Source organism: Mesitornis unicolor, unplaced genomic scaffold, assembly GCF_000695765.1.
Source record: "Mesitornis unicolor isolate BGI_N332 unplaced genomic scaffold, ASM69576v1 scaffold35168, whole genome shotgun sequence".
NCBI classification, from domain to species: domain Eukaryota; kingdom Metazoa; phylum Chordata; class Aves; order Mesitornithiformes; family Mesitornithidae; genus Mesitornis; species Mesitornis unicolor.
The window spans coordinates 5776-18317 of NW_010201823.1; the positions used below are offsets into that span (position 1 = coordinate 5776).

Sequence of the window (12542 nt, forward strand, 5' to 3'; positions counted from 1 at the left end):
TTGCCAGGCCAGGATGTAAGGACTCCACTTCCTGGACATTGGCAGAATGTATCTGGAAAAGACAGGTCTTGTGTATGACTCCTACCTACAACCACCAAAGTGTCCTGTGAGTTTCCTCAAAATCCATTTTCTGAGAATGAATATAGAGCAGCTGCTTGGTTTGTTGGGTGGTTGGGTTTTCTTCTCTCTTAGAATAAGCACTCATATGAACTAAATAAGATTGGGCTAGGACTGTTAAGAAAAAATTGGGTCACCAACTACAACTAGACAAAACATTAGTAATGTGCCCCTGTTGCCTTCCATACATCTGCAGTTTCATAGCATCTTGCTAGAATCTGGTACTACTATTACTAGGTCCTTCATGGCTCATGTTGTTTTCCCAGCCTCTATGCTGTAAGAGATGACAGAAAAAAACTGAAAAAACCAAACCAAAACCCAAAAAGCAATGAGAAAATCAGCTTTTAAAATCAGATTTCCAAACTATGCAGCAAATTTTAAGTGATCATTATTACCACCACGTGATAAACATTTGGTGAAGATTTCTGTCTTCCCTGAAGCTGCACATCTTTCCCTTCTATTTCTACAAACTAGCACTTCACAGAATAGTAGGGGTTAGAAGGGACCTCTGGAGATCATCTAGTCCAACCCTCCCTGCTAAAGCAGGTTCACCTACAGCAGATTGAACAGGATTGCATCCAGATCCACTTCAGCTTTGCCAAACAGCAAAGCCCTCCTTGTGGCCTGTTTGCTGAGAGGAGAAACCCCTTTGCTCTTTGCCCAACTCCCACCCTTACAGGAAGCAGCTTTTCCTTGCTCATCACTGCTAGTTACTTTCCTCTCACACAGGATTGAGGCAAACCCCTCCTCTTCAGTCACAAGATTGAACTGGAGGACTGACACCATCCACTCTCTTGTGTACTTTGTCCCCACAGGGTCTTGATTGCGCTCTGTTTCCCAGTTCAGTACTGCTGTAATACACTCTGCCCAATTCTGGACAGTATGACATCCTTGAGACATCCCCCTCCTCCCTCTAGGAAAAGGAGGCATGAAGGTACCAGCGGAAGAGCAGAAGAGGTGGCTACATTGAATTGCATCAGTAAGCTGAGGTGATCACATTGTCACAAGCACCAGGTGGCACTTCTTTCGTTGGAGTGTAGTTTGCTTCTCGTGTTTGAAAGACACTGCTACACCTTTGTCCAGACTCACCTTCCCTGGTGTGCTGCTGCAATGGGCTAAAGGGCACGCATCCACCTCTGATTACTCATTCACCATGGTAATGATTCTGTTCATGTATGGCCAATGGTAAGGGCTTAGGCTGCCTGCTTATATAAGGCACATGCCAAGCATTATCTCTCTGCCCTTGTTTTCCCATAGCACAGCACATCCTTGCTGATGTGATGAAGTAAAACAGGGTCAGTTCAGCTGCTGGATATAATCAAGTTTTCTTGAAGTTTCTTTGATAAAGGTGACTTGTGGCATCAATTTTTAAACCATAAACAGAACTACTGACTTCTGTCACTGATACAGAATTAAAGGGAGGGAAGTAGACAAGAAGGGAGAGGACAAGGTCAAAGTCCAAAACATTGCATAAGCTATGTAACTGTGAGTGCAGGAAAAGTGATGGAAAAAGAAGAAAAAAAAACTTATTTCAATAGTTTTTCTGTGAAACCAAGTATTACAATAATCTCATGATAGCTGAGGAAGGAAAGGCAGGGGCTGCAACAGTAGAACAGTCAAACCTCACAGATCTCCAACAGATCATGCTCAGATGGAAACTTGATCCAGGCAGGCACATTATAGAGAACACAGGGCTCTCTCAGCTGCCTCAGCATTACAACACTCACCCAATATCCTTCAAGGAGGGATCACCTGAGAAAATTATCACCATTTCCTCAAAACTCTGGGTCCAAATTTGCTCCTGCTCTTGCAGTCTGGGAAGACCCTGAGTACAGCTGAGTAAGAAAAGTACAGCTGAGTAAGAAGCAGCACATCAACAGGATGGAGTTGCTAATCCTTTGTGTTGGGTACGGGGTTTTGCACAAACTTTGTACTATGAGGTATAAGCCTACTCGGATCATGAGTATCACGTCTGATTAAAGCTGATAGATGGAATTGTCTTCATCCAAATTGTAGTACTGAGTTGCTTGTTTTAAAAAAGTTTATTTAAACAAAGTAGGTACATTTCACAGAAATGGTTATAAAATGCATAGCATATTATAAACAATACTGTTACTTTACAGATACTAGTTGCTATTATCCTAAATATTGCTTTTTAGAAACTAAGGAGAAATGAGAAAGCTAAAATCCCCAGTTATTCTATCTTAGGCACTGTGAAAAAAATAGTGTGCTATAACAAAGCAGGTATTGTATTGCTGCACCATTAATTTGCAGGTTCCTATTACGTGGAAATATCTTGTCCCTAGAGTCACATACCGAGACTAGATTTCCATCAACTAGAACACAAACTGCACTTGCACAGGCAACCAAAACCCCATGCAACTCAAAGGAAAGCTGACTTAGGGTCTTCACACCAATTAAATTAAGGGACAGAGACGATATAAATGGACAAAACACCTTGCCATTCTAAGTTGTGCAGATATGTCTTGCCCATACTGCTATTCAGAAGCAACTTGATTGTAAATTGGCAAGTCCATATATATTTCAAGCTTGATTTCAATGGAAATTGAATGCCCAGCAGAAACAGACATTACCCTCAGCAGTGATGCAATGCCACAGAAAGTGGAATTGAGCCTTTTCACAGCACCTGAGAGCTAAGCACACCTTGAACAGTTAGAACTTCACATAACCAAATGCAGAGGTGTCTGTTTTCTGACCTTTGAGATGCCAGGGCACAAATAAGTAAAAATTAAGAGCACAGCACAATCCGTAACCATCGCTGAGACAGACACCAGCCCATTCACATAACACTTCAGCACATGAACGATGACTAAAATTCTTCCTATTTATGCTTCAATAACAATAGGCAGAAAGCAAATGCTGAGGTCAAAGGAGTTGCACCAGATTTCCACTGGTGTAAGCAAGTCTAGAATCAAGAAAGCTATAAAATCCATTAATTCACAGATGGCAGAGAAAGAAAAATCCCCTTATTTTCAAAACATATACATGTAGGTTTTCAAAAACAAGAATAAACTGACTTTCTGCATTATTACATGACCTTTACAGTAGTTTAAGCTTGGCTTGGACTGAAGATAAAGAAGTTTGAACTCTGGCCAGCAGAGCTGCTTTGGAATTGCTTGTCAAGAGAGAAGAATGAGGTCTGAAGCAGTCCGAGAACATCTATGTTTTATTCACCGTCTTCCAGTAGTTTTTGTAAGTTGTTCTGTATCTTAGAAAAAGAAAAACAGGAGGCAGGAAGCGTTATACTGCATTTAAAAACAATTCAAGACATACTTTCAATATGCCCTCTGTGTGCATGTTAATTTTGTCACAACTATTCATACCAAGGAAACATCTGGATACAATCAGCCAGCAGCACACCTAGCTTTCCTATTATGAGTATTGCCTGCAGTTTTCTCCAATAGCTTCTCTCCTTCATTAGGGATGAGTAAATAAGATAGAAAAAAAACTAGAGCTAGAAAAAAAGGTACAAGAAAGAAACTAAATTATTTTGAACTTGATCAAACTAAAACTCAAAGCTGCAGCTCTTAGGTTTAAGTGGATAATTCAAACAGTTTTGTAATGGCTTCACCTACACAGACAGCTATGACACGAGTGCAGCAAAATAAGGTCTTCTAACCATTAACAGACGTCCCATTTCCCAGATTTAGTTTACTGATTGTGGGTTATCTTCCTTTAGTTACACTGAAGGGAATGCCAGCCAGTCGTATACTCAAAGATGATTTGCACACCCCTTTTGTGCACAGCTTTTTTATCCAGCTGTCGCTTGCTTGTCCTCAAATCAGTGAGTGGGGACTATAGTAGATCACATCCCCTGGCACATGTATTCTCTGTATCTTAGTAACTAGCAGTCACTCACTACAGCAGGTGTAGTCACAGCTTCTTTCAGACTTTGAGGAGCCATGGTACTTCCTGTTCAAGAATATCACTTCTTAATCCAACCTCACGAATTCTAAGCCAGATGCACACCTTTTTCAAAAGGGGCATTCTGGGGAAAGGAAAACAGTAAGAAGCATCTAATTTTATACAAGTCCCTTAATGCATACACAGGATCTTTTCACAAGCTACAGTAGAGTAAGGGAATGAGCAACATTTGGTAATGAAATTTTTTAAGTGTTAAATAAACTTAAATGCCAAAGTAAAATTCTGCTAAGTCATAATAATTATTTGGCTCCAAGCATGAAGCAGAGCTTTCAAAAATCACGTCACACTGGAAAAGTCATTGTAACATATTCTTGCAATGAACATTTTTTAACTAGAGAGCAGTTTTTAGCTTTTAAACTAGATAATTTTTGTGCTTTAGTTTACAATGCTACAGTCACACAGGAGGTGAGGGGACACATGACAAGCTACAATGGAATTTTTATGCTACCTTTGCTGCTGAAGCCAGCTGCAGCAAATCACTGGCACTTTTCACTAAGGCATATGAAACAGTTAAGCAACTGCGGTAACTTTGTTCAGAGAACATAAAGATTTCTACCAGTTTTGGAGTAGAAGAGTAGAGTCAAACATCCTGTTCTAAACATTGCTCATCTAGATTAGAAAGGACTGGAACGTGGCACGCAGCTACAGGCAATATACATTTAGCTTGTATGCACAGCAGTTGATTGTGTCTTGAGTATTTGGCAAACACAAAATGTAAGACTTCAAAGGTTCAATACTGTAGGCACTGAAAAAAAGCACGTGACTTAAGACTCTAATTCAGGACAGAGGGTCACTTCTCTCAGAATAGCTAAATGATCCGACCATCCAGCTGCCTTTTACTGCATGTCCAAGCAGACTATATAAGGGAGTGGTAAAGTGACTAGCTCTGCTGCAAAGGGCTGGCTGGCTAGCTTCTCACTGAAATTAAGGTCTTCTATGAACCATATTGGTAGCCTATCTCAGACAGCTGGAAAGCAGTAACATCTTAAATGTCCTAACTTGGCTAAAGATTCTATCTGGTCATCATCTGGTAAGCATTTTCCCCTTTTCATTCACATTGTTATTATCCAGAGCATACAGAGGGGTTATGCTAGCATTACTCTAGACTTCCACAGCCAGGAGGGTGGAGAAACCTCTCTTTGGTAGTCTTTGTAAAACCTATGCCACACAGCTAAGCAGTGATATTACATAATCCTAGCTATAATGATATTTGAGAAACTTGGTTTGGGGGGAAAAAAAAAATGTGCTGAAAGACCTTGGCACTCAATTTTAGAAACAGAGGCAAAAATACTGCATGTAACTTAAGTATGTAGGAATTCAAGTAACTTTGTTTTCACTCCATTAATACTTTTTTCATGTTTGGCCAGTGTATGTGTTCCCAGTACATAACACTTCATACTCCTGTACTGGGTGCAGTTGTCAAGGTTTGGGGGCAGGGGCATGACAGGGGGCTGCAAGGGCAGCTGCTGTGGGAAGAGGTCAGGGGTTGCCCTGTACTGGGCACTGTCGTTCTGGCAGCCTGCAGTGGACACACTGCAGGGCACAGCTGAACCCTCTGCCAAGATGGTAGTGCAGCCTCTGTGAAATGTATTTAAGAAAGGGGGAAAACACCAAAGAGAGAGGGGAGCAGACTAAGAGGGTGAGAAACAACAGAAGAAACACCAAAGTCTGAGAAAGAAAAGTGGGAGGAGGTTCTTTATGGCAGAGATGTCCACAAGGCAGCCCAGGGAGAGCCTATACCAGAGCAGGCAGTTATTTCCTGGAGAAATTAAACCCTTGGAGAAGCCCATGCTGCAGCAGTGGGAAATGGGGGAAGAAAAGAGAAGCAGAGAGAAAATTCTTTTGTACTCACTGCTAATCCCCCCACCAGCTCCACTTGGGGGCCAGGGAGTGGGGTGAGGAGTTGGGAGTGAAGGAGTGAAGTTGAACCTGGGACAGCGGGGAGGAAAGGTATTGGTCTATCTCTTCTCCTTGTTTCTCACTACCCAAATCTAATGTAGCTGGCACTATATTAAATTGATTTTTCCCAAGTTGAGTCTTTTTTGCCTGTGATGGTAACTGTAAATCTCCCTGACTTTTATCTTGACCCACAAGCTTTCTTATCCTATTTTCTCCCCTTGCCCTGCTAGGAAAGGGGAGTGAAAGAGCAGCTAGGTAGGCATCTAACTGCTGGCCAAGGTTAGTCCACCACAACACCTAATGTGGAAATAAGGTCTGCATACACACTCTTGTTTTGCATAATTTCCAATTTAAGTCAGTAAGTGCATTTAGTTTTGCAATTAGATAATAGTAAAGAGTGAAGGTCAGGTATAGGGAATTATACAACTGACGCAGCAGCACTTGTGCTAAAGTGAAACAGGCAGGTTCTAGCCATTTCATATGAAAAGGCTAATTACATATGAAACCCAGCACTGTTTTTCTTAATCAAAAAAACAAAACTCAAACAAAAACCCCAGACATAAAATTTCATCAAATAGTAATAAAGGTTAAGATCAGAATCCTTACCCTTGATAGAAAAAAAAAAACCTGAGATCATTACATACAATAACCACACCTGAAGTGTCTAGTTTGTTACTATTTCTAGTAGTAAGCCTCAGCTCAAGGCAAAATATTTGCACATACCAATTCTTGTACTTGAGCTAATTTATAGACCAAAAAAGACAGTCCCTTGTCTATGAAAACAAGAAGACATTCCAGCTTCTGGTATCAAATCTGGGGGTAACTTGACACTTTTCAAAGTAACAAGAAGATAGAAATTCAGCAAGAACCTGATTGGTGTATCAGCATTTGCATTATGTCATAGGAAATTACCTTTTCCAATTTTATAAGATTAGCAGTTAACTCATCACAAAGGGCATCAGCATTAATTTGCAGGTGAGATCCCAAATCTTGGTGCACTGGATGTCTGTGAAATAGAATGAAGAAGTGTGACAGAAGTGAAAAAGAGGACAACAGAATTGAAAGATATGTGTAGATGGGAATACAATGGTGACATTGTAAACTGTACTTGCTTACAGAAACAAAGGCCTAAGTCACTTCTGCACTTTTGACAACATTCTTTATGTGGGCTCATTCTACAGAAGCTTGGAGAGCTTAAAAGCAATTTCCACTTGAAATAAAGTTGAAAAGTTGCATAAGTTCCACATCCTGTGACTTGGAGGAAATCAAAAGGTCCAACACCTTGACACTGTAGAAGTACACATTGAATCATCCTGTATCTTGTACTGTTTGAGATCAGAGCAACAGAAAACAGAACTTTCACATGTAAAAGTGCTTCAGAAGAGGAACTAATCATCCTGCTAATCGAAACGTGCTAAAAGTCACAAAATGGCTTTTGATGTTGCCTACTGTTAGAGGAAGGTTTACCCCTTTCCTTGCATCATTAGTAAATTATAAAAACAGGCCTGTTTAAGATAAAGGAACATTTCCTTCCCATTCCTTTTTTATCAAGAACCTAGCTGTGTCTTCTGTCACAGCATACAAGTCCTATTGCCTTTCAGAGAAGGCAGCTGGGAACAGTTGGACCCTAAGCAGCACAGTCATTGTTCAATTGACCACAAGTGCATTGTCACTGTGACCTGTTTATCATGGATGGGTCAAAGAAAGTTGAATCAAAAAGCAGCCTTATTAAAGAACTTGTAACAGGTTTAAAACACTGTGCAGACAGTTCCACCCAGCCTGGTTACAGCTCTGGCTTGAATTTTACTTCCCTCCTGTTTTTCAAGTGGTGCTTTTCCAGCTGTCAGCATTCCCACTCATGCTGCATGTGGCTGTAGGTCTTGCAGTGAGATTTACAAATTACTTTTGAAGTCATGTTTTTCAGAGCAGCTCAGAAAAAAAAATCAGTTTTAAGAAGGCAAAACAAGTTAATGCAAAACTTAATGCTGAATAAACTGATTGGTATTCTCATCAGTATCCAGTTAACTGCGTTCTGTCCCAAGAGAGAAGTAGGAAGCTGATACAACTTACAGTGGCATACTGTTATGGTGTATACCCTTGCGCTGCATCTCCATTTGATGTCTGCATATTTCCTATCCTTGCAACATGGAGATTAAAAATAAATTAAAAAAAGAGTTCAGAGGCAGATGACATAGTGACTCTAGCTACAGAATGGAACTATCAGTGGATCTATGGCCTCTTTTCATATTTTCTCTTCAAATACACAAAGAACCTTCACTTAGTATGACTGGGTATTTTTTTGTTTGCTTTGGTTTGCTTTTGTGGTGTGAGCTTTCTTTTAAATTTATTTTTTCAATTTTATTTTAGCAAGACAAGATACCAGTTTCTAAAGACAGAAGCAACCCAAAGCTTTAGAAAACATTACATAAGCAGGTCAGATGTATTAATCTGAAGATTATGAAGTACCTTCTGTCATCATTGCCATCAAAGATAAGGAAAAAGCTGAGGTACTTAATGCCTTCTTTGCCTCAGTCTTTAATAGTCAGACCAGCCATCCCCAAGGTATTCAGCCCCTTGAGCTGCAAGGAACAGAGAGCAGAAGAAACTCCCTGTAGTCCAGGAGGAAGCAATTAACAGCTGCTGTGCTACCTGGACACCCACAAGACGTCTTTGGGGCCAGATGGGATCCACCTGAGAGTACTGAGGGAGCTGGCAGAAGAGCTTGCAAAACCACTCTCCATCATTTATCAGCAGTCCTGACTAACTGGGGAGGTCCCAGATGACTGGAAGCTTGTCAGTGTGACACCCATCTACAAGAAGGGGTCAGAAGGAGGATCTGGGGAACCACAGGGCTGTCAGCCTGACCTCAGTACTGGGAGAGATTATGGAGCGGTTTGTCTTGAGTACACTCACATGGCACAAGCAGGACAATCAGACCAAGCCAGCATGGGTTCATGAAAGGCAGGTCCTGCCTGACCAACCTGATCTCCTTCTGTGATCAGGTGACCCATCCAGTGCATGAGGGAATGGCTGTGGATGTAGAGCACCTGGACTTTAGAAAGGCCTTTGACACAGTCTCCCACTACATTCTCCTAGAGAAGCTGGTTGCTCATAGCTTAGACAGGTTTACTCTTCGCTGGGTCAAAAACTGGCTGGATGGCTGAGCACAGAGTGTTCCAGTGAATGGAACTAAATCCAGTTGGCGGTCAGTCATAAGTGCTGTCCCCCAGGGCTTACTTTTGGCGCCAGTCCTGTTTTACATCTTTACCAATGATCTGGATGAGGGGACTGAGTGCTCCCTCAGTAAATTTGCAGATGAAACTAAGTTGGGAGGGAGTGTTGATCTGCTCAAGGGTAGGATGGCTTTGCAGAGGGACCTGGATAGGTTGGATTGATGGGCTGTGGCCAATTGTATGAGGTTTAACAAGGCCAAGTGCCAGGTTCTGCACTTGGTCTCAACAATCCCATGCAGTGCTACAGGTTTTGGGAAGAGTGGCTGGAAAGCTGTCAGGCAGAAAAGGACCTGGGGGTGCTGGTTGACAGCAACTGAACATGAACCAGCAATGTGCTCAGGTGACCAAGAAAGCCAACAGCATCCTGGCTTGTATCAGAAATAGTGTGGCCAGCAGGAGTAGGGAGATGATCATGCCCCTGTACTCAGTGTTGGTGATGCTGCACTTCAAATCCTGTGTTCAGTTTTGGGCCCCTCACTAAAAGACGGATATTGAGGCACTGGAGCATGTCTAGAGAAGGGCAGTGAAGCTGGTGAAGGATCTGGAGAACAAGTCTTATGAGGAGCAGCTGAGGGAGCTGGGACTGTTCAGTTTGGAGGAGACTCAGCAGAGACGTTAACAACTACCTGAAAAGAGGTTGTAGCAAGGTAGGTGTTGGTCCCTTCTTCCATGTAACTAGTGATGGGACAAGAGGAAATGGCCTCAAGTTGCACCTGGGGAGGTTTAGATTGAATATTAGGAAACATTTCTTTACTAAAAGAGTGGTCAAGCACTGGAACAGGCTGCCCAGGGAGGTGGTAGAGGTGTTCAAGCAGCATGTGGATTTGGCACTTCAGGACATGGTTCAGTGGGCATGGTGGTGCTGGGCTGATGGTTGGACTTGATGATCTTAAAGGTCTTTTCCAACCTTAATGATTCAATGATTTTAGGGTAATCAAATGACATTAAGACTGAAGACATTAGACTGAAGACAGAAGCCCTTTTCCACAGAATCCTTGCTCTGGAAAGGAACAGTTCACTTCGGTATTATACACTGAAGTTACTCACAGCTGTCTAAGACATTCTCAAGATAGTAGTACACCATGATGTATCAAGTTTGTGCTAGAAGTCTTAAGCAGAAAGTTGTGAGATGAAGCTAGATGCAAGAACTACAGAACATTAAAGTACAGCAAGGGCACTACAGTATCACAGTTGTTTCTGAAGGAAATAGGTGAGCTTGACAGATAATGGAAAAAGATTCTAAAACCCCAAAAATTTACAGAATATATCTTACTCCTTAATATGTGAATCAAAGGATGTGATGGAAGTAAGACGTTCCTCCAGGACACTGATTTTGTATCTCATGTAGAAGGTAGAAAATATTAATATACAAACACTGTAAGAGAGAAAATAAAGTACATCACTTAATGGAAACGTTAGAGGTACCTAACAAATTTAATGTTAAAAGCTATTTAAATTATTTTTCAAAATGTACAAGTAACAAAGATATCATTCTTAGAAACACTTCAGGAACACCCATCAGTGGCATTCAGACATTTATTAAAATCTCAGCCTTGAGTATGGCTTTGCTAAGTGACATGTAAAATGAACCTGCAAGTAGTTAAACTGTTTTAACATTTCCTGAACCAAAAGACTCTTTGCTTAAGTGAAAGGCCTATAAGCCTGCCTCAGCACTTCTACTTCTGGAAAGTGTAAAGGCCACAATTCCCAATAATTTCCTTTTTATCAAGTGAAGCTTAGATTATATTCATCTATGTAAACATAAGCAAATCCTAGTAATTTTACAATCTTGGTATTAATTGCTAACTTACAGAATTGCGTAAAATATAAGTACATGGTTCAGAGATACAAGTTTCTGGGACTTCACTTTGTGGAAGAACCTGAAGGCTTCAGAATGGCCTGCGAGAAAAAAACCCCAAAGGCGTTATTTGATCAAAGTACATAGTGTTTTGAAGCATGCAACAGATAATATAAACAGAAGGATAAACAAGAAAGACATATTCCAAATTATGTCAACTGTCAGAACTATGCAAATGTACCTCAGCTAACTCCAGCTGAAGATCTACACTTGACTCCTTACCATTTCGAGGACTGTTTCGGGCTTTTCCTTCAGGTCCATGTTTACTGTGTGCATCTGAACAGATGGACTTTGCATCAGTCCTGGAAACTTTCAAGTGAGTCTGTGTCTCAACACCACGATAATCTGCCAAAAGTAAAATTTTTAATAAAGCTGAAATATGAAGTCAAAGGAAGCTGTTGGTAGCTTAAGTTAGTCAAGGAGTAGGGGAAGAGGATGATTTTAAAAGGTACACTTCTGCACTTGGATAGAAAGTACCAGTTAGCTTAGTAATCTAAAATAAGTTTGCATAGTAATTCCACATCATCATAAAATACAAAGCAGCACCTGGACAGGAAGAGGATGATGTATGCTGCATTTACATTTCCAGATCCTTTGAAAGATGGCAGCCTGTGCAAACTTTGAAGGTTATCACTGAATTTCCAATCAGAAAATTATAGAGACACAAAAGCAGTCTATGAGAAGGACTGAACATGCTAGAATGATTCCAAATGACTTTAATAACATCATCATATAGAGATATTGCACTATTACTTTAAAAAGGAGATTATAGCTCTCTTTCCTGACAATTTTTTAAATGCATATGATGTCTTGAGAAAGATGGGATAGAAAAATCCAGTCACATTCAGTTTCGTTCGTGCCTTAGTTGCACACCCTGGACTGCTCTAATGATGCACAAGATTCAGAATCACAAGTGACAGATGTGTTATCCCCACGCATCAATTCCTTTTCCTAGGGTGATTCTTTAACTGGATATTGTTTTTTCACTTGTGGAAAGGAAAATTTAAAGGTTTGAAGTAATTACTAGCCATAAGAAAGTAAGACAGCAAGTTAAATAATTTTTCAGAAGCATTCACGTGGCAAGTTATGTCACCACAGTTTAGTTACTGCTTCACAAACACCACCAAACAATTAAAAATACACACACAGTAACTACCATAGACTAATGAAAGCAAATAGCCCCAAGTTATAGCACTGAAGAAAAGACACAGAGGAAAGAAGAGCTAATTAAAACTAATGTGACAGAAAACTGCTATTAAAAGAAAATTCTAGTATTTCATTTAAAGGTAATGGTAAAAGTTTCTTATTATACAAATTCTTTCATATTCAACATGAAACCTGGAATAACAACAGTATAACAGCACATTAATATATATTAGCTGTACACCAGAATAATACCCTTGATTTTGCTAATAATATTCAGCATGTGCTACATAAAACAAGTTCAGCTGTACTTATGAACTTATATGCAGAGTTTCTACACAGCATTC

At 40.5% G+C, this 12542-nt stretch overlaps 1 protein-coding gene across 1 annotated transcript in view; it reads right to left on the reverse strand.

The window, feature by feature from the left end:
* Positions 1–3304: 3304 nt before the first annotated feature.
* GRAMD3 (GRAM domain containing 3) overlaps positions 3305–12542 on the reverse strand; it is a gene marked incomplete at its 5' end in the record, with an annotated part of 12048 nt that continues 2810 nt past the window's right edge. The window contains 5 exons of the mRNA XM_010190221.1: positions 3305–3346; positions 6874–6967; positions 10468–10569; positions 11006–11093; positions 11275–11397. Coding sequence (XP_010188523.1) covers positions 3305–3346; positions 6874–6967; positions 10468–10569; positions 11006–11093; positions 11275–11397 — 449 coding nt within the window. The remainder of the gene's footprint in view (positions 3347–6873; positions 6968–10467; positions 10570–11005; positions 11094–11274; positions 11398–12542) is intronic.